Source organism: Schistocerca serialis, chromosome 6 (genome assembly GCF_023864345.2).
Source record: "Schistocerca serialis cubense isolate TAMUIC-IGC-003099 chromosome 6, iqSchSeri2.2, whole genome shotgun sequence".
Lineage (NCBI taxonomy): Eukaryota > Metazoa > Arthropoda > Insecta > Orthoptera > Acrididae > Schistocerca > Schistocerca serialis.
In genome coordinates, this window is record NC_064643.1 from 109,554,179 (window position 1) to 109,576,333 (window position 22,155).

General features: G+C 42.2%; 1 protein-coding gene across 3 annotated transcripts in view; it reads left to right on the forward strand.

Annotated features, from left to right (window-relative positions):
- LOC126483718 (protein MTSS 2) overlaps positions 1-22,155 on the forward strand; it is a 346,902-nt gene that overhangs the window by 17,767 nt on the left and 306,980 nt on the right. For all 3 annotated transcript variants that reach the window (XM_050106815.1, XM_050106817.1, XM_050106816.1), the window contains exon 2: positions 3,489-3,550. In XM_050106815.1, the coding sequence (XP_049962772.1) occupies positions 3,489-3,550 (62 nt within the window). The remainder of the gene's footprint in view (positions 1-3,488; positions 3,551-22,155) is intronic.

Sequence of the window (22,155 nt, forward strand, 5' to 3'; positions counted from 1 at the left end):
TTCATGACAACAGTTATGTTACTCGGTACATAAGACGCCAGAGGGGTTTCTCTATTTGGCTTAGTTCCACTCTTGTTTTCTTTCTATGTTGAATAATAAAGCGATGGAAAGATACGACCTATTTTCTCTTCATATTCTTGTGGAATTTCGAGATATTTTGGATTTGATGTACATGCTTAAGTCCATGATGCTTCATAAACATATATCACCCACTAACTCCACCTTTAAAGTCTGTTGGGTTCCACTGTAGCGCTAGCTTTCGATTGTGTATTTGAGTCATGTTTTTCATAAATTCCAGTGCCATTTTGACTGTTTCCACAAATAGATTTCAATGTCATCTTCTAGTTTTGGGCATTTTACATTCTGTCCTCTATTTGCGCATCTAGTCATTTTCTTTATATTCCTTACCAGCACACCAATCGCGAATGTTTTTTTTTTTTTCTGTTGGTGGGGGACCGAAATGCCGCTCAACTTCTGTTTCCTTATTCGTCTGCCTATGCTATTACTTCCAGTTTATAGCCCGCATCGTATGGATACCTTTTATATTTTTCCCGTACGAAACGAGATACTAACAAAAATATTGTGCAGTTAACCGATAACACAAATCACTTTCAGTTGAAGTTCACGGGCACCGTAGACTCAAATTACACATCATAGGCTAGACAGTGGTCTAGGTTTGTTATGTTGGGGCGATAGGGAGACTGTGTTAGCAAGATTGTAAATCCCCGCAGTTCATGTTCGTCACATCGGTGCACTGCTGCTGCCAATTGAATCCAATGTTGCCAGATAGTTTTCCGCGGCATCCAATAAATGGTCATTTTTAACACTGGCGGGAATTTTAAATCAAACACTGGACTTTTTATATTAGAGTATAAAACGCACCTGAATTACGGAGGAAATTTTTTGATGAAAAAATGCGTCTAATTGCCCGTAAAATACGGTATACGTGGGTGCAAATGAGAGAATACTGTTTCTATCAGTCGTTTCAGTCTACTTTCGGAAAGACAGTCTGTTAACATTTTATCTTGGTAAAGGGTCGTCCTCTTTCTGTATGCCCGTTAGCGTGCAGCATTTCCTGGTTGGAATGTTCTCTGCAGTCAGACCGCAAGCCCATGCACGTGGGCAAGCAACGGAAACGTATCTGGTTACAGAAAGTTCGTTATTTCTAGACTACTTTGCCACTTTAGAGATACAAAGTTTTGATGCTACTTTGTAAATTGATATCTGTATATATGTAAACTATTTTGCTGATTTCGCCCCTTAATTCCGCACGTGCCGCCCCCCCCCCCTCTCTCTCTCTCTCTCTCTCTCTCTCTCTCTCTCTCTCTCTCTCTCTCTCTCTCTCTCTCTCTTTCCTCGCTTTCTGGAGAATCCATAAACACAAATATTATTGCGGTTCCTTTGAAAAGTTCACAACCAGTCCATTTCAGTCACTCTACAGGGTGATTCACGAAGATATGCAAATATTTTAATACGTATCCTACAAGTAAAACTAAAGGACAAGTTCATATAAACATAGGTCCGCAAATGTTTAGTTACAGAGTTACGGCTAGTAAGATTTTTGCCTGAAATTTAGCAACCTCACCAATATGAAGCCATCGCAAAACTGTAAGAGGTTAAAGTAAAACACGATTTCCATTTTTGTTATTGATCTGGTGAATCTAATAAAACCTGTCCCAAATGGATGAAAGACATAGTTTATGAGGACAGTCAATACACGTGAGGCATTACGTGCTCTCGTTATGAATACAATAGACGAAATTAAGAACAACCCTGTGAAGCTGAAACTAGCAACAAAATCTGTTCATGCACGTGCAGCTAAATGCATTGAACTCGGTGGAGACATTTTTGAACATTTATTGTGAATGTGTTATGAAATTGTGTGTACACTGTAAAACTTCCTTAACACTGAGCTTTGCTTTTTCCGGTTTAACATGAATTCACTTGTGCTGTGGTATTAATAAAAGACTATTTGACACATAGTTTCAGCTAACGATATTACCATCATTTTTCCAAAATTAAAGTCTCTAAAACTTCTGTTAAAAACTGTGCAGTCGTCTGGAATTTAAAAAAGAAATTGGCCCAGTAGTTGCTAAATTAAAAATTTTACGAAATTACATCCTTGCTTCTTTGTATGTTCTGGAAAACTACTGCAGATGCACGTCTGTGACATGTTTTATTAGGTTCACCAGATCAATAACAACAAAATGAATGGAAATGGTGCTTTACTTTAACCTCGTAAAGTTTTGCGTTGGCTTTATATTAGCGAAGTTGCTAAATTTCAGGCAAAATCTATTATTAGCTGCAACTCCGTAACCAAACATTTTCAGACCTATGTTTATATGAACTTTTTTCTTTAGTTTTACTTGTAGAGTAACGTATTAAAATATTTGCTTATCTTCGTGAATCACCCTGTATATGGGAGACTCATCCGGGTTCAATTGTCGACTTAGCAACGACGACGTAGAAGATTCATCTTCGGATATACTGAAGTATTTCCTGCAACTCGAAGCTCTTAACGGGACCGTCCCCAATGCAGACTGAGTTGCTGTGTTTACGTCACTAAGCAGCAGCTAGAGGAATCTGTGCTGGTTCGTTATCAATTATTGTAACTGCGATTGACTATTCGCACAGAGGTGAAAAACGTTATCGTAGGTTGGGTTCACAAATAACGCAATAAACTGAGGGCCATCAAATAGATCCTTTCCGTAAGTAAGAAAAATGGACGGGATGAATAGAAATGTTCTGAGGAGGGGGTCGCAACACTGTTTGTAATCAGAAAGCTACTAAATATTCACTATAGAGTGGAGCAGTGGCGCCTAAAAATAGATGTGTGAAATTTCGGGTTGTGTGTGATAGGTTGCCTACAGTTGTAAGGGGTTTAGAGCCGTTGGACTAGCCGCGACGTGGTACTCCGTGTAACTATGCTTGTTCTGGGAGAACCTTTACACGCGCACTTCAGTCCGTTGCACTAACTTCTCGTGTGCGTGCCTTACATAGTCTTTCTCCATCCCCTGTCCACTGTTCTCAGTTATTAACAGTGTTTAATTTTGTGTGACAGCTCTTGACTCGAATGTCCTATAGTACTCGGGAAACGTAATGCTGGCTCTTGTATTAGGAGAATAAAAGGGCGCTGTTGAGTCTATTGGAAGACTCATTTTAACAACCTATTGTAGTGTCCCAAAATTATTTCAAACATTGTGTTGTACTAAAAGTCAGTTCTCGATTCCTGTTGTAGTGTTTATCAGATTTACGTCATTTCTTTAGTTTCCATTTTAGGCTTATGACGTTGTGAATATTGATCTGTAATAGGTTACTGTATGCTTGCAATACTGTAAATCAGATTTGGAAATTGGCGTTAGGTTGCATTTGATATCCTTAATGTGGGAGAGAATCGCGGGGCAACCACTGCAAAAGTAAAAACTTATACACACATTTTATCACAATATTACATTTGAATAATTGCTTTACATGATTTGTTCTTTCAGAATGGAGCACCACTGTGGGAGGACCTTATCGCCAAAGCTACGAAGTTGCACACATGTCTGAAGTAAGTACTTCTGATGTTTATTTATTATTTTTTTCAGACTAAAAGGTAGTTTTCTGCTATCTCGCAGGAATAGATGAACATTTTCGTATGTTCACGAACTGCTGACTTCTGTCAGGAAAAGCTTGAGAAACATTATAATAATTAATGCTGAGAATTCACGGCCAATAAGCTACTGTGTACAGTGTGGTTAAAATACATCCGGCCCCGATATTGCGCACTAATATTGAACATTAACCGAAGGTTATTGGGTTATGACTGTGTACAATGCGGTAAGTACAGTTTTTTTCAAACCCGTTTAAGATTAATTTATTGAGATATATACAAGCATTTTCAATTAAAAGCAGATTTTTAATTTTTATAGCGCGCAGTTGTACACACAAGCTACTAACAGTTCCAATCCTGGAACTTCATTGCACAGCGTTTGTAGCTTCAAAGTAAAATGGCACATTGTCGTCTTCAGTAAGAACACACTGTTATTCTCAAAGGACAGAAATATTCAAACATGAAAGTGACATCGGGCGTGCTGCAAGGGGGTGTGTTACAGGAGGAATACTTTTCACATCGTATATTTGAATGACTTAATGGATAACTTTGGATGTTTCATGAGGCTTTTTCGGGGACGACGCTGTTTTGAATAGGGAGGTCGAAATGTTAGGAAATTGTAGGGAATGCCGGAAGAGCAATTTAAAGTGGAATAACCACGTAAAACTAATCGCAGGTAAGTCAGATGCCAGGCAGATTCATTGGAAAGAACCGACAGAAAGTATGATCTGCACACGTAAGAGTTAGTGTATAAAATCCTGGTTCGCTCACTACTTGAAGATTGCGACTGGGATGCGTACTGATAAAGGAAGTAGAGAGGGTTCGAATAAGAGATAGCACTGATACAGGAAGTAGAGAAGGTCCAAAGGAGGGCAGCACGTTTCGTTACAGGTTCATTTAGTAAACGCGAGAGTTCCCAGAATGAGATTGGAGTGTGCGCTGATATGAAACTTCCTAGCAGATTAAAAGTGTGTGCCGGACCGAGACTCGAACTCGGGACCTTTGCCTTAGCCCACTCCAATGGCAGACGCTGCAAGAGAGGCTTTCTGCATCACTATGTGGGTTACTGTTCAAAATCTGAAAGTGTACGTTCCTAAAAGTCAATGTTTCGCTTTCACCTACGTATATCTTGAAAAAAAGGCCATGAACGTAAAATTAGAGATATTCGAGCTCACACAGAGGCTTACCAGTATCGTTCTTGCCGCGAACCATTCGCGACTAGAACAGGAAAAGGAGATCGACAGTGGTACACAAAGTACCCTCCGTAATGTACGATGAATCGTAGAATATAGACATGGATGTAGAAGAATGTGTCGGTGCAGTTCTGACAGTAGTCTATCCTGTAAAAGTGTATTCATGTCTGCATAACTATTGTTACGTACCATCTACTTGAACATGCCAACTGTAGTCACGCTTTGGTATCTCTGTACAATGTTTTTAGCCTCCATTATTCCCTCTTATGACATTCACGACGCCTTGATACTCAGGATATGTTCTAGCAACTGGTCCCTTCTTCTAGCCAAGTTGGACCGTCTTTCCTCCGCGATTTGATCCAGTACCTCACGAGTAGTTGTTAAGCCCATCCATCTGATCTCCAGTATACTTCGTTACCACTGTATTTTACGCCACTACAGACGCCTCAGTAAATTTAGGTGGAACACACCTCGTGCAATGTAAATTGCATTTTAGTTCAAATCGACAAAATGTACAAACAAATAAAATAAAATTACTTGCAACTCAGGCAACAATAAAGATTACATTAAGATTGGTCTTCGAACTGATAATTTTCTGATACATAATGCCATGTGCCTCAACATGACCCCATTTGGATCAAAAGAAAATTTGGAATCTAATAATCCCAATATAATTTCACTCAGGAACTGCTGACAGATCCAAACACACAGGCCAGCTTGGAAGCTTCACTCATGCACAACAGAATGACAAAGATGTAGGCCCTTTCAGATAATGACATGACGCATACACGACACGATTAACGGGCATTGCTATATTGTCAGGATTCTCAGCAGTCGATCTTTTAGTCGAGCGAAGTTTTCTAGTGCTGACTCCTAAAAGATAACTTGATTATCTCTTTTTGCGGTTGAGATAGCGTGGTCACGAATCCCAAAGACCCTTTTCAGACAAGATAACTTGTCGCTATGGGAAACACAATCATTCGGTAGTTGCAAAATCAGGTCTTTAGCATGTACTTGTATTGACGATGGTCATATCTGCCGCAAAGATTTTATTAATGATGTTGCACAAGCCTGTGTCTCCTGCACCGTAGTTCATTTCCCGTGACGGAGCCCTAGCAGAAATTTGACAGAATGGGAGAGAAAATAACTTGCGTCTTTTCCAAAGGACGTTTCCAAAGTTTGCTTTAACGATCTAGTGAAACCATTGAAAATGTAAAGTTGGCTTTGAACTCAGCACTACACAACGTTCAGGAGAATAATTTTTAGAACTGTTTCTGATACTAATAAATACAGGGCTGAACATTTTCCCCTTTCCACCAGTAGATGGTTCTCAATTGAACAGCAGTATAAATACTGATTCTATCCATCTCCCTGTAAATTTCGGTTCTTTGTACCATGTTTACTATATGGAGATATGCTTAGTACATTATTTATTTCAGACATCACATATCATGGTAATAGCTGGTTTCGGACTTACGGTCGCCATATTCAGGCTCTGGATGATTACTATCTGTGCTTGTGTGTAAAATAAGCATGTCACATGTCAGCCGCTCTTCTTCATAGAAAGAATGACGTTACTTCCAAATTACATCTTCATTACGATAGATTTTTGCTCGTGGGAAACATTAATCAGCTGCTTAGCTGGTAAGTGAAGTTATTTTTTTCTCGTTTCTGTCCAGCTACCAGGATAAACAACGTAAAATGAGCCAGAAAGTTGTAGCTCCATCACATAAGGCCTCGATGCAACCAAACCAGAAAGGCAGAATTACCCTCATGTGACACAGTACTACAGAAAATAGCTGCAAACTTACAGCATTTGTAGTAGCTTCTTCTGCTAGTGTGAAACTTTTTAAAAACAGTTGGTGTCGTAAAGATTTCGTTTCCGTGTCACGTGTTACCATGTGGTATTTACAGTACCCTCGGAAATGTATTTTTGTATTGCCAGGCCGATAACCTAATTCGTCAGATACCCATACCATAAATGTGATGATGTATGGACAACCCAAACATTATTGGTATTTCCTAGGTACAGTAACGTATAGGGACATACAAGCACGTCGCACAAATTTACAGCGAGTAACTCCATCATGCACCTCCTGGTTTACGGTTACAAAAAAAAGTGTTAACCAGAATGTCCAAACAGTCCGCTGGATCTATACCCTGAACGCCTTGAGGTAGTTTCACTAAGGTTGACCCCTAATGTAAAGAGGTTTTCTTCCACGTAACGTAATGAGACAAATATGTTTCAGGCACGTGGGAGGTGTACCTGTGAGAAGTTTGGGGTTCAATTGGCACGACGACACTGCAAACACCTGCCAGTCGACCTCTCAAGGCACAGGGTTTAACTTCGTGAATGAAACTTCTGGAGTGAAATGTCTTGTCGTTTAAACACAGTTGGGATTGCAGTTAATATGGGCATCATGCGAAAGACGCTGCTCTTTTATGATGACAACCAACGTAGCTTATAGACGGATACAATTCATGATGGCCTAAGCGTTGTTCGTTTACGAATGTACACTGAAGCGCCAGAGAAAGTGGTATAGACATGCGTATTCAAATAGAGATACGTAAACAGGCAGAATACGGCGCTGCGGTCGGCAACGCGTATATAATGCAACAAGTGTGGCGCAGGTGTTAGGTCGATTACTGCTACTACAATGGCAGGCTATCAAGGCTCACGTTAGTTTGAACGTGGTGTTATATTCGGCGTACGACCTGTGGGACACAGCATCTCAGAGATAGTAATGGAGTGAGGGGATTCCCGTCAGACCATTTCACAAGTGTTCTGTGAATATCAAGAATCCGGTAAAGCATCAGATCTCCAACATCGCTGTGGCCGAAAAAAGATACTGCAAGAACGAGACCAACGACGACCAAAGAGAATCGTTCAACGTGACAGAAGTGCAACCCTTCCTCAAACTCTTGCAGATTTCAGTGCTGGGCCATCAGCGAGTGTTAGCGTGCGAACCGTTCAACGAAACATAATCGAAATGGGCTTTCGGAGCCGAAGGCCCACTCGTGTGCCGTTCATGACTGCACGACACAAAGCTTTACGCCTCCCCTGGACCCGTCAACACAGACATTGGACTATTGGTGACTGGAAACGTGTTTCCTGGTCGGACGAGTCTCGTTTCAAGTTGTATCAAACGGATGGACGTGTACGGGTATGGAGACAACCTCATGAATCCATGGGCACTGCATGTCGGCAGGGGTCCGTTCATCTGATGGAGGCTCTGTAATGGTATGGGGCGTGTGCAGTTGGAGTGATGTGGGACCCCGGATACGTGTTGATACGACTCTGACAGGTGACATGTACGTAAATATATTGTCTGATCGTCTGCATCAATTCGTGTCCATTGTGCATTCCGACGGACTTGAGCAATTTCAGCAGAACAGTGCGACACCCCACACGTCCAGAATTGCTACAGAGTGGCTCCAGGAACACTCTTCTGAGTTTAAACACTTCCACCGGCCACCATACTCCCCAGACATAAAGATTACTGAGCATATCTGGAATGCCTTGCAATGTGCCGTTCAGAAGAGACCTCCACCCCCTCGTACTCTCACGGATTTATGGGCAGCCCTGCAGGCTTCATGGTGTCAATTCCCTCCAGCACTGGTTCAGACATTCAGTCCATGCCATGTCCTGTTGCGGCCTTTTTTGTGTACTCGTGGGGGCGCTATACGATAATAGGCACGTGTACCAGTTTTTTCGGCTCTTCAGTGTAGTTCCGTTAAATTTGTACGGAAGTAGTCTGTTGCGTTGTTAGAGCATTCTGTTAATGCGTTGCCGGCTGAAACGAGACAGGGATTCGGTCCTCTTTATCCTGTAATTTACCAGGAATAGAAAAGGGACCATCTGATAAATCTGTTTGATTTTAACGCGGGAAACGTTGTATAAAGAGTAAAGATACATTACATAACGGATTATTAGATTATCGGTTCCAGTAATCGTCGGATATACAGTAGGTTTCTACAAAATCAGATGTGGAGTGGCTCGTTATAGAAAACCTCGCACTCCCACTTTTTTTGTAGAGTAATTGCTCAGATTTTAATTATCTTGACGAGATGCAAAGCCCTGAACTATTTCTGGTTAACTTAAGGGTCACACAGCTTTGGAAGTACTGCAGTTTTATTGTGATTAGTTCCATTTTGACGTGCGTTACTTCCAGCAGAAACGAAGTTCACTCCTTAGTCTGAAGGACGGAGCGTTCAATTTCACTATCTCATTAGCACCAAGAGCAAGACGTACCTCCGTTTTACTGCTTAACTGTAAAGCTCACAGGTGGTAAGCTGTAATTTAGGAGAGGTTCGTAAAGCAGGCCGCAGCTCATCAAAACCACAGCGAAAATAACCTCGTTGGTACGATGGCGAATAAAAGCACAGTTAAGTCTGTGATGTGAGTCGGTCATGAAGCGGGTACCTCCGCAGTATAACGCACCAGGCCGCGGTCGGCAGGCGTCGCTTGTAGCTAACGGCGCGGCCCAATGCAGCCCCGGAACCGGTTTTCCAGACACGTGCTGCCCCGTTCGACTGTCCGTTCCAGTCCCGCTGGGGTTCACTGTGCCACGGAAATCTTCGTCACTCACTCACTCAGCTAGCCAGCGTAGCGGTGTGGTCTGAGCGTCCAACTGTTGTTGAGGTCGGGGAAAGATGAATTAAGTGCACAGGGTCTTTATAGGAACTGAAAGTTTCCCCTTCTAATCCAAATTATGTATGTCAAAATTCTCTACTGCAGGGCCTAGGTATTTAGATTATGTTCCAAAATTAGTCATGACGGAAATCATTTCCCAGTGCATGCAGGCGCCATCTTAATTTTTATGCAGGCGCCATCTTAATTTTTATGCAGGCGCCATCTTAATTTTTATGCAGGCGCCATCTTAATTTTTATGCAGGCGCCATCTTAATTTTTATGCAGGCGCCATCTTAATTTTTATGCAGGCGCCATCTTAATTTTTATGCAGGCGCCATCTTAATTTTTATGCAGGCGCCATCTTAATTTTTATGCAGGCGCCATCTTAATTTTTATGCAGGCGCCATCTTAATTTTTATGCAGGCGCCATCTTAATTTTTATGCAGGCGCCATCTTAATTTTTATGCAGGCGCCATCTTAATTTTTAAATTTCACTTAATACGTTTGAACAAATTCACTGAACAAAATAACTTTTGAGGCAATCATATTTTCACGTAATCTGTTTAGTAATGTTCATTTCAATTTTTATTGATTTTTTATTGCTGGACTCAGCAATTATCTTCACATTATCTTAAAACAGCGAAAGCCGCAGTAGTCAGATAATGTGAAGCCACAGTAGCATACGGAGCGCGGAATAGATGAAGTGGAAAGCGGTGCAGATATAGGAAGGTCACATACGCGTAACAGACAATGCAGCGAATCCACATAAACAGCAGTCTCTCTGCGGTGTTCTGCGTAATGCTTTTCAATTCTTCGTAGTTTTGAAGATGTTACTCTCCTCATATAATTGAATCTGCGCTCTTGTTCCACTGTATTCGGTACCCTGTAAAGTTGATTTTTTGCTTTTACCGAGTAGAATACTGGGATGCTGTTACACAAATCTGCTTAAATGTGGCTCAAGCTCAGTCAAACTATGAAAACATCATTTATGCAGTCTTTTCCTCTCACGAATAACACATCAGCCCGCCCACATTGCAAATTTCACAGAAAATGATCATTTGCTAAATATATCAGGTGTTATTAATTACAGAGATGTACCTTCACGCTGTCTTTTACGTTTCGTAACTGATTTTTCTTCTACTTCCTTTCGATTTCTCTCCCACGTGTAAACTGTCCTCCATTGTAATCGAAAGGGAACAGTCATGAAGTCAACACCGCACTGTGAGCTGCATGATGAAAATAGCGGCGGGCTGGAGTGGCTGAGCGGTTCTAGGTGCTTCATTCCGGCACTGCGCTACTGCTACGGTCGCAGGTTCGAATCCTGCCTCGGGCATGGATGTGTGTGATGTCCTTAGGTTAGTTAGGTTTAAGTAGTTCTAAGTTCTAGGGGACTGATGACCTCAGATGTTAAGTCCCATAGTGCTCAGAGCCATTTGAACCATTTGATGGAAATGGCGAGAACAGCCAAACAAAAGAGCGGGATAAAAGCCCTGGCTGGGAAATATGTCCCGAACATACGTTTTGAACCGTCGGCTGCGTTGTACATAATACGATGTGAGCATATTTTTTTCCATCACTAAGTTACTATGGGAAAGAATGCGAAATGACACGATCTGACTCAACAGCGTTAAAGAGCATAACGCCGTTGGCGTGAAAACGCATCATACTCTATTTTGAAATTTGTTGCATTTAATACATTTTGAAACGATGCCCCTCAGATGTATTCCAGAATACCGTTTCGGTTACTCTGTTGTTTTCCCGGATCGTGTCCTCAAGGTTAGACTGCCTTGAAGACTTTACCGTCTTCGACGCCGAATTGCATGCAATACTGCGGGTACTGGAGCAGATGAGACGTTCTTCCAGTGCTAAATTTCTTGTCTGTTCTGTTTGTTAGAGAGATCTCCTCCCTATACAACGTTTGTATCCAGCAGATGTAGTAGTTCAGAATATCCGGAAAACATTCCTCCACGTACAACGGCTGGGAGAGGTGTCTTTCTGCTGGTTACTGGGGCATATAGTTATTGCAGGCACCAGCTGTAGCAGCCAAGGAGGCATGTTGTCACCCTCAGTTATTTCAGTGTGCCATCCCCCTGCATGCTGTAGTCTCGCTGTTGAGATCCCGAGTCTTGTCGGTTGGAGGATGAGTGGCTGGAAGTGACAGCTTCGTCTAATGAAGCCCACAGCGCGGCTGTGAGGTGCCTCCTTCCAGCCACGTCGACGGGACGAGGTACTCCTTACTCGTCTCCATACAGGCCGTAGCCCTATGGCGCATGGCTTCCTGCTCCGGCGAGAGGACCCTCCAGTGTTTGGTGCTTGTGGCGTACATATTACCGTGCGCCACTTTTCATCGGACTGTGTTTTATTTTCCGACCAGTGCGCTGCTGCGGATTTGCCGACGGATCTGCCCTCTATTTTAAGTAACGTTCAAACGAATGTGGTTAGAGTTTTAAGGTTTTGTCCAATATTTTTCCCAAATATTTAGGGGGATGGTGTTAATGTGTTAACAGGGTGACTGGCTCAACCACGTTTCTTGTAACTGGTGAGCAGTTAAATTTCCCTATGCATGTCTTTTAACTCCTTTTCCGTTTTACTTGTGTTTTAATCACATATATAGCTACTTTTACTATTTTACGTTTTCGCGTACGTGAGATACAGTGATTGTGTGGTCAATTAAAGTGCATGAGTGTATCCACATTCGTTTGTTTTACTGAATATAAGATCGCTGATGACCACACACACACACACACACACACACACACACACACAAAATATCGGTTCTCTACATCTACTAAACACGCATTCATGTGAATAGTTCCTGCTGCTTTTCCCGTTCAGTCCTGAGCGTGTCCCTACCATAGGCTGTTTGGATCTGGCAAGATTCCAGAAGCGCTTCTGTAAATTGTATACGCCTGCTATCAATGTTATTTTATCAGGACCCTTGAAACTAAGATAGGAACTGATAAAGGGTCCCTCGTAACGGATGCGCTACATTAACCTCTATAAAAGTCGGTCCACTGTCTGTTTGAATTGTTTAAAAGACTGTTCTCCACAAATGGCTGTAGAAGTCTTTGTTCTGCAGAGTAAAAACCTCTACGGCCAGAACTGGAAACTGACGCCCTTTAAACAAGATTCGCTACAGTTTCAAATCGCTCTGAGCACTATGGGACTTAACATCTGAGGTCATCAGTCTCCTAGAACATAGAACTACTTAAACCTAACTAACCTAAGGACATCGGAAACATCAATGCCCGAGGCAGGATTCGAACCTGTGACCGTAGCAGCAGCGCGGTTCCCGACTGAAGCGTCTAGAACCGCTCGGCAACAAGGCCGGTTCGCTACAGCTTCCAGAATCCTTCCAGCAAGGTGGACTACTGCTGGTTTTAACTTCTTCGTTCCAAGTGGTAGAAAACTAACTCCTCGCGCACGCCATATAGTCGGCAGTCGTGTCATCGCTGTGCCTAGCGGCGTCATGCGGATGCGATATGGAGAGGCATTTGGTTAGTACACCGCTCTCCCGGTCGTTCTGCCAACTTTCCAAAACGTTGGGCCGCCATGGAAAAAGAATTCATACGTCGTGATTCACGTATAATAGCTTTATTTATTAGAACTAAATATCGTGTTATTCTAGTGTACAGAGTGCGGCACCGCCAGAACCCAACAGTAAAAGATTTCAAGATTGAATAACTGAAATTCTCGAGTGTGTCACATTGCTTGAATAAGAAATAGGGTAATATTGCAAGAGTACATCAGATGTAAGTCCGCCTCCATAGCTGAGTGATCGGAGGGGGTGGGTTCAATGCACCCAGTCTCATGATGCCAGTTGAGGATTTCGTCATAGAAAAAAATATTCATACACAGTTGCTCATGTGGAGTAACTGTTCATTAGCACTAAATATCACATCCAGATATGTTTTTTTGTTAAATTAACAAATGGGATTTCCTTCCTAATCTGTACTTATAAAAGGATTCACTAGATTAGCCGTCTGCAAAAAGTAAATAAAAATTCTGTACCAGCTGGCTTCACTCAGTGTGAAAAAAAGTATTCATGCACCACTAGAAGTTGAAATGTAGAAACGTCTAACCAAACAATTGCAGCAAGGGACGCTTCAGAGGCAAGCCGCGCCCGCGCCTTGTGCAGCTTGGTTCTGATACGCGCTGAATGCCGTGTAACAGCAGGATGGGCCGCAAAGGGTAGGAAGCAACTATAGGTGAAGGGCAAATCGATATCTACCAACATGAAACGGGAAAATCATTTTTTAAAAGCTGGTATTATTGGAAGATGCCGGCAACTGCGAAGCGGATAAGATCGCGATTCAGAGAAAAACTCATTTTTAATTGCGAAACAATAGGTAGACAGCAGAAGCTAACGGAAAGATAACGAAATACTTAATAAGGATAGTCAGAAAAGATCTTAAATTGACAGTTTCTCCATTGTCTGCGCATGATAATTTCGGGATGGAAATCAAGCTGTTTCCTATATTTTAAGCAGTGCAGGTTATGGAGCTAGGGTGCCTAGAAGAAAACCATACATCAGCGAAAAGAGCAAGAAATTGTGACTTGAATTTCCTCGAGATCATGCAAGCTAGAACACAAGTTTATGGGAGAATGTACTGTTCACAGATTAAAGTAAATTTAACGTATTTACAAATGATGGCAGAATTGTGGTGTGGAGACGACCAAATACTGAGCTGGATCCCAAACACACCCAACCCACAGTAGAGCAAGGTGGTGGAGGAATTGTTGTATGGAGATATCTGATGTTGGACAACTTGTTTTTGTTGATGGTAAGATAGATTCAAGTATTTAAATATCATAAAAAAACTCTGCAAAAACGAGTTGATAGCTTGGGTTTAGACTCAGACTACTTTCAAGAACACAGTGACCCTAAGAATATAGCGGAAATTGTTAGTCTGTGGTTGTTGTACCATACTCACCATGCTCTCAAGTTACCAGCACAGCACGTAGGCCTTAGTCCAATTGAACATCTTTGGAGTACACTTGAAAAAATGGTCAGAAAACATACCAGGTAAGGCTGTTCTGAAACAATGCCCAAAACAAGTGACAAAATATTACCTCATAAACTATCAAGAAACTGGTTCATTTAGTGGCAGGTAGGTTAACAGAAGTGTTAAGAAGACGACGAATGCCTGAAAAGAATAATATGTCGTTATGTTTGTGTAAGTACGTTGTAATTTTCTTTGTACGTATGAATACTTTCTTCCTCAATGATGTAAAGCCAGCTGGTACAGAATGTCTGTGTACTTCCTGCCGAAGGCTGAGGTTGTCTTCTTATCTCTTCAGATTAGGAAGGAGACCCCCATTGTGTTAGCTTACCAAGTAACGTCTCTGGTTGTGATATTTAATTTTAATGAAGTTTTTCTATATGAACAAAGGTTTATAAGTACTTTATTCCCTTGATTGTAGCTCCTCAACAAGCGTCGTGAGGTTGAGTGCATTGAACCCACCTCCTCTGAATGTCAGCCGTCTACACTAATCATTCGGCTATGTAAGCGGACTTGAATTTGATAGAGCCTTGCAAAGCATTGTGTTAGGCTCGATTATTTTTCAGTTATTTAAGGGGAGGTTTACTATATTTCGCCCCAAAAAAAGCATGTTCTTTGAGAATATTTTTCTCGAGATCAATGTCAAATTCGGTCAAAATGTTTGTTGATATTTCCTCTACAAAATGGAATTTTTTCCACCGTAAATGTCGAAGAGCAAAGGCGGAAGAGCCGTCGGAACGAAACAAAATTTCGATGTAGACCTCCACACGCGGTATGTCACAGGTCCGCCGGCTCGTCTGAAATCAAAATTGAGTTGACGTTAGCGAAGTATATAAAATTCTTTAGGAGTTGTACCTCGCTTAAGTTATTTGGACCGTAGGAAACAATATGGCTGCCATTTGAAAAAATAGGGTTTTTTCATCAATTTTTGGACTTCGTCGGCCAAGTAAAAGTATTTATAGTTGATGGATCGGAACAAAAGTGATGCAACTCCTAGACAGTTTAGTTAGCTTCGTCGGAAACAATCATGCCAATCAGTTCTGTAGATTTGATGTTACCATACCGCGCGATAAAAAAGTTATTTCAAGAAAAACGCGTTTGATGTTTTGGCTACATATAAATGCAATATTATGCAACTTACGTTCAATCTGTTATTCCGGGTCCATAAAGTAGTCCTTCCTCTTCCTCATAGAGGGCGCTCTGCTCGATCTGGGCCATCCTGCGCTGCTCCAGAGCCGCTCGTACGGCCGGTGACAATCGGTTTTCGGCCGCTTGAATCCGGTGGTCGTCCGAATGCTTGGCGAAGTGCGTCGAATAGTGTCCCAGGATGACGTCCATCATTGTCATGGTCTTCAGAATTGCTGAATACCCTTCGTTGAAGGTGCTCACTGCCAGGAAGGTCGCAATCTCCACAGTCTTAGCACCAGAATGCAAATGCTTGGGGGCTAACTTCCAAACACACGCGTTCCAACTTCCATTTGAATTTTGTGTGTTTTCTCCGAAGCACTGGTACAATCCCTTCCTCCGAAAGGGCCTCGTAGATCGGATGAATCACTTTTTGAACTTCTTTGGAGAGCGGCCGGTCGTGTTGATATTCGTCCAGATGTCCGGTAGCCTCTGCAATGCGCCACTTGCACCAACTAGTTTCCCCAGGCGAACAATTTTGGTGTTGTGGGTGGTCATCCGTCGAACAATTGTGGAAATACGTTGCCCAAATTGCCTTCTTCACCTGTTCCAGTGAATTGGAATGCCGTCGGATTGCCATGCCGTAGTACGTCGTAAGCTTCTTGATCATTTTATCAGTTTGTCATAGGTAAGCACATAGAATAACTTTTCGCGGCTACAAAGTCGAAATTCGCGAAAAAACTGGTGCGCGAAAAAGGCCGATTTCAGGCAGGTGCATTTTTTGTTCAGCCGCAAATAACAAACATTTTCGTTTCATATTCGGAAAAACCGTTTCAGGGCTGTATTCTAAGCACTTATGGATCCAAAAATGCAATTAAAAATAGATATTTTGAACCAAAAGATAGTAAACCTCCTCTTAACCTCGCAGTCGTTTACTCTTGTATTCTGGACCTGGTAGGCGTTATCTTCCATCGATCCACATTCCGTACACGACGTGTGCTTGAATCCACTCTACATGGAGATCGTGAAAGGAGAAACGTAACAAATTTGGCGAACAGATGAAGTCAAAAGTACCAAAATTTTGTTAAACCACCCTGACGGTCTCAAGCACTGGTTTGAGAAGCAGTGAGATCTTATCTTCATTGGATGCGTGAGTGCAGTTTCCATCTCGCTCTTCCGGAATACGGGCTACCGTCTTTATTATACACAACACCTCATTTGTAATACATGTGTTAGGAAGCCACAGCCTTTGCCACCACTCGGTGTAACAACCAGAAGTCGGTGGTTTCTTATACCGCTATTCTCTGCATGGAACTGCAGCTTCCCCAGATTACACCAGAGATATTTGAAACGATTCGCGTAGGAATTTCGACGACGCAAATCTTACTGCTCACCTGAGAGTTACTAGGACTACAGGATGTTAGAGACATCGTCACGTCTCTAATACAAGCTGATTATAATTACACTTTTGGTACGTGTGGCAGTGTAGACAGAAAGCTATGTACTCTATGGGCACCATACTTTATGGGAATGACGATCACTGTGTGCTGTAAGATCTGCATGCACCGGTACAGGTAAGGCGACGTAGCATCAGTGTTTGCAGTTAGCATGGAAGTGGACACCGCGAACAGGGCTTTACTCGGAAAGCCGTTTTATCGAAACAGCAGCAGTGCTCTTCATGAATATCGACGCATCCGCTTTGCGCACCAGGTTTGAAGAACATGATTCGGAAGTTGAAATTAAGCGGTGGTTTGGGAGTTGCAGACGGCCAACTGCTCCTCGAATTGTTGAAGCATTTAATATTTCCATCGCTGAGAATGCTGGGCGCAGTGTGTGCTCTCCAAGCAGTGCATGAGATGTGTCAAGACAGCTGAACGTTCCGTGGTCCACAGTTCGAAAAGGGCTGCGACCAATTGTGAAATGTGTATCTAGTGCGGTTCCAGGATGTCGTGGATGCAGATGGTCGTCACATTGAGCAGCGTTTGTGACCTGGAGCATAAACATGGTATGCAATTAACAAGGTTTACTCTCGTATGAAAATGTTTCTTTCAGTGGTTTATTCATTCGCCCTTCACTATGACCTTATAAATGTTTCCTCAAAGTTTCACGACGCTGGTTTTCTATGGGTGCCGTCTCAAGTAGCGAAAGTATAAATATAAACACTCTGTATTGAAACAACGGTGAGAAAACACGTAAATCTTTCGCTAAAGCCTGTGTATCCAAGATCAAACTGAAATATTTGGAAACTATTCACGTAGGTATTTCGACGACGCAAGTCTCAGTGTTCACCAGTGTGATTGGAGGATTTTAGAGAAATTCTCGTGTTTCTTGTGCAGCCTGATTTTTCCTGAACTCGAATGCCCCAAATTTTAGACATGGTGCAAAAAGGTTGTCTGTAGTTCTTTAATGTAATGTTGGACAGTTTGATTCAGTTCAAGTCATGGGATGGATTAGAAGAATAGATCGTTAAAATTTTTCTGCCAGTCCAGCAATACGGCGTCAACCGCAGTTCACGCAGTGAGTTGGGAACACAGAAAATGTTAATAGTGGAGCTGCAACCCTTCTTCAATCAGGTGATCAGTGCCCTCGGGAGTTCAATATGAGATAGCCGTGGACTCTAATCTTCCATTCATAACACTTTTTCTCAGCTAATGACATAGTGTGCAGCTGACATGGTTGAATTCAAAAATGGTTCAAATGGCTCTGACCACTATGGGACTTAACATCTGAGGTCATCAGTCCCCTAGAACTTAGAACTACTTAAACCTAAGGACATCACACACATCCATGCCCGAGGCAGGATTCGAACCTGCGACCATAGCGGTCGCGCCGTAGCAGACTGAAGCGCCTAGAACCGCTCGGCCACACCGGCCGGCGGTTGAATTCAATAATAACTTTTAATCATTTCCATGCTTGTGACATCAATTTTATTAATAACCGTTTTGTTGTTTAGCGTGTAGTCCGGAAGAGTACCCTTTTGGTTTACCGAAAATGACGAATGAAATCACGTATTTTCCGATAGGTTAGAGGTGGTTTCGATCGTTCGAACATAGTAATTTATCCATGTTGGAAAGCATTCAGAAGCGGACAAAAGATAATTTCCCAGTGAACTTCAGTAGTGATGAGATCGTTATTATTCGTGTAAAAAGTTCGCTTTCTCATTTTTACGCGTGACGCAGTTTTGTGCGAGAATTTGTGAGCGAACGGATTGTTTACAGTTGTTTCGTCACAAAATCATCTCGTTTGGGTGAGACATGCGTTGTCCGTCTGGCAAGCTCGGGAAACTACAGCCCTCCTCAGGGACCAGCGTTCTTGTTCCTCTGACATACGATAGCATAGGAGACATCATGAAACGTGGGTGATGTACACGACGTTGCCGCCATACTGGTCACATTACGCTGTTGGCGCCCCTGACGTGCATTCGAACTTTAGTCAGGCAAAAGGGAGTCAAACCGCCCCCCCCCTCTCTCTCTCTCTCTCTCTCTCTCTCTCTCTCTCTCTCTCTCTCTCTCTCTCTCACACACACACACACACACACACACACACACACACACACACACACACACACACACACACACAGCGCGCCCGCCAGTTTGTGAACCAAGAGACGACTAACAGTACAAAACAATGCTAAAGAATGTGTGTCCGTTGTTACAACATGGGCATGATTATCACAAGAAAATAGTAAGACGGTATCCAATATGTTTCGGATAACTTCTGTGGGCTCATTGCGAAAGTACTGAAATGATACGTGTACATTCCACAGTTATAAAATTACTTTCCGCAGACAATAAACTGTTTTGTAAATACTACCTTAGGCACTACGTGGTGAAGTATATTTGAATTCTAGAGTCGGTTTCCATTTCGAAAGAAACTGATCAGTGACTTCGACGCAGTATACATTGGGTGAGCATTAGTTTAAAAGTAACGAAAAGCTGAAATCATTTCTGAAATTACATTGATGCATTGGCTACTATTTTAAACACAGATTTTACATTTGACAAACGTGTTTAGTAGGGAGGTTCCGTGACTTAAAATTATGAATAAGAAACGCAGTGAATGTTTAATGCAGAAATGTAGTATTCTCTGTGAAAATAACACAGCGAAGATACACAGTACTGTAACTATTTAGATGTCTTTGCTTTGCCAGAGCAATGCAACTAAACTGATATGTCGCCTGATGACGAAACGCGTCGTAAATTGAAAAAGAGATCGTGTCGTATGACAAAAAAACCGTTTTCCTCTTATAAATCAGGTTCATTTGGTTTGCATAAATCACACACACACACACACACACTAGCGCCGCTTCCCGTGCAAAGGAAAATAAACGGGATGTGTCCGAACACGACACTGCGTTGTCATAGGAAGGTTAATTATCTGTCTAGATAGTTCATCCGTCGTGGAATCGAGAATCTCAACGATTTTTGTGTGTTGTCGGTGTAGATATTGGCAAGATATTCGTCATGGAAATTCCAAGACCGTATAAAGATCTCTACAGTCGTTCAGACTAGTCCACACGTGTAATAAAGAAGCTAGCAGGGGATTTTACTTTTTATGTGGAGAGAGATTTAATAAACCATTCTTTATCTAATATTTCAAACATTACAGCAACTTACATTTGTTTTCTTGCGGTAATGTTCGTCTATTGTGCTTTTGACGTAGAATGAATGCAGTGTATGTTCAAGTGCCAGAAGCTATTTTTTATGTGCTATAATTACAATGTAACTCGTTTTAGATTTTTTATCTTACTTGCACTTTGAGACCTTGCTTTAATTACCAGATTTCATTATTCTGAGTCAACGAGAAGCACCCTATATTTTTTGATTTTCGAATATCGAAATAAGTGACGTACATGGCTGTGTCTTTTGATTGCGTTGACCTAGAAACTTAAAACTTTTACACCTCCAAGGGACGGTAGCCATTAATATGTGACATGAATTTGAAAAAGTCTACCCGTTACTGAGAAAAAGGGTTCTAAAGTCAGACAGACAAGAAAACTAAAAGGGTTCCGTTTTTCCAGACTGAGGCACGGAACCATAAATTGTTATTTTCGTGACTGGTTGCATTGTTTTATATTCTACATTTTCTTTTTATATATTTCATATTGTAGATGTACGTTGCTGTGCGAATACTGTTAAGGTATAGATCAGTGCAAGAGCTATCAATTTGTGCTGGATATCGTTCCTTCAGTGGTTGTTTTAATCCAGAGTTGCTGACCAATAGTTTGTGTTCTGTTGTCATTTTTGTCATAGTCATGGATATATAATCAAACCATTAGTGCGATGGAACAGTTATCCAGACTTCGATGGAAAAATCAATGCTAGAAGGTATAACGGAAGGTGACGTATTGCTTGTCGTTAATGTTAATGCCACCCTGTACTAACTTGAAGCAGTTCCAGAACAAAGGAACCAGCTAATCGTAAGTGTCTAGCAGACCTTGCTCCCAAAGGCTCCCGCGTGAAATATACAAAACGACATCTAGGCCGTGGGAGGCGAGCAGATATGCCGTCTGGCGGGGCAGCGCGCCCACTTTTGGGCAGAAATTCCGCTCGTGACCGCAGCCAGCTGTTTGCCTTCCCCGGAAGGCACAGCTGCATATTGTTGCGTCACTGCCGGCTATCTGGGCGAAAGCGGCCGTGGCGTGGCGTTGCGAGGTCCCAGATAACTGCCCACCCGCCACACTCTGCTATGGCTACACAGGCAATTGTCAGCGCTCGAGGAAAAGTGGTGCGTTGATTGCCACCGACGACATTCGCCGCGGGTTTAACCCATAAACGGAAACATAGGTCGATATTACGTAATTAGAAACACCCGGTTTGAGAGACGTGATTTTTCTTCCGTAATATTTTTCAGAATCATTTTCAAAAAACAATTGTATGTTTGTTTGGGATAGTACTTTTCTTTTTTGTATGAAACATCGAACTGAGTTACTTCAGTTTTATTGACTCAAAATTAACTGTGGTTTTCATAAATAATTGCAGTATTATTTTTGAGTAACAGGAACGCACAATATTTGTTAATAAGTAACGATATTATCTGGCATCACGCCTTGTTTTCCACGTTTATTGTCAGCAGTTACCTTTTATTCATCCTCAAATATATTGTCACAGTTATCACCACCACTACTGTCACATACCATCAGCCTTTTACCATTCTCCTCTCCACGCTGATGATAATCTTTTCTCGCGTCGGTAATCATAAGTTAGAATCCGCATCTGAGTACCCATTTTTTACCTCGTATTTATTGCTGCTCTCCTGCAACCACTCTGCAAGTTTCTTCTCAAAATTGGCATCACTGCACCTTATTCTCATTTCTTACGTCTCTTGTAGATTTATGACCACACACTGAAGCACCGAGCGAGGTGGCGCAGTGGTTAGCACACTGGACTCGGGAGGACAACGGTTCAAACCCGCGTCCGGCCACCTTGATTTAGATTTTCCGTGATTTCCCTAAATTGCGTCACGCAAATGCCGGGATGGTTCCTTTGAAAGGGCACGGCTGATTTCCTTTCCCATCCTTCCCTAATCCGGTGGGACCGACGACCTCGCTATTTAGTCCGCCACCCCCAACCCTCCCCAGTCAACCAACCAACACTGAAGCATAATCCA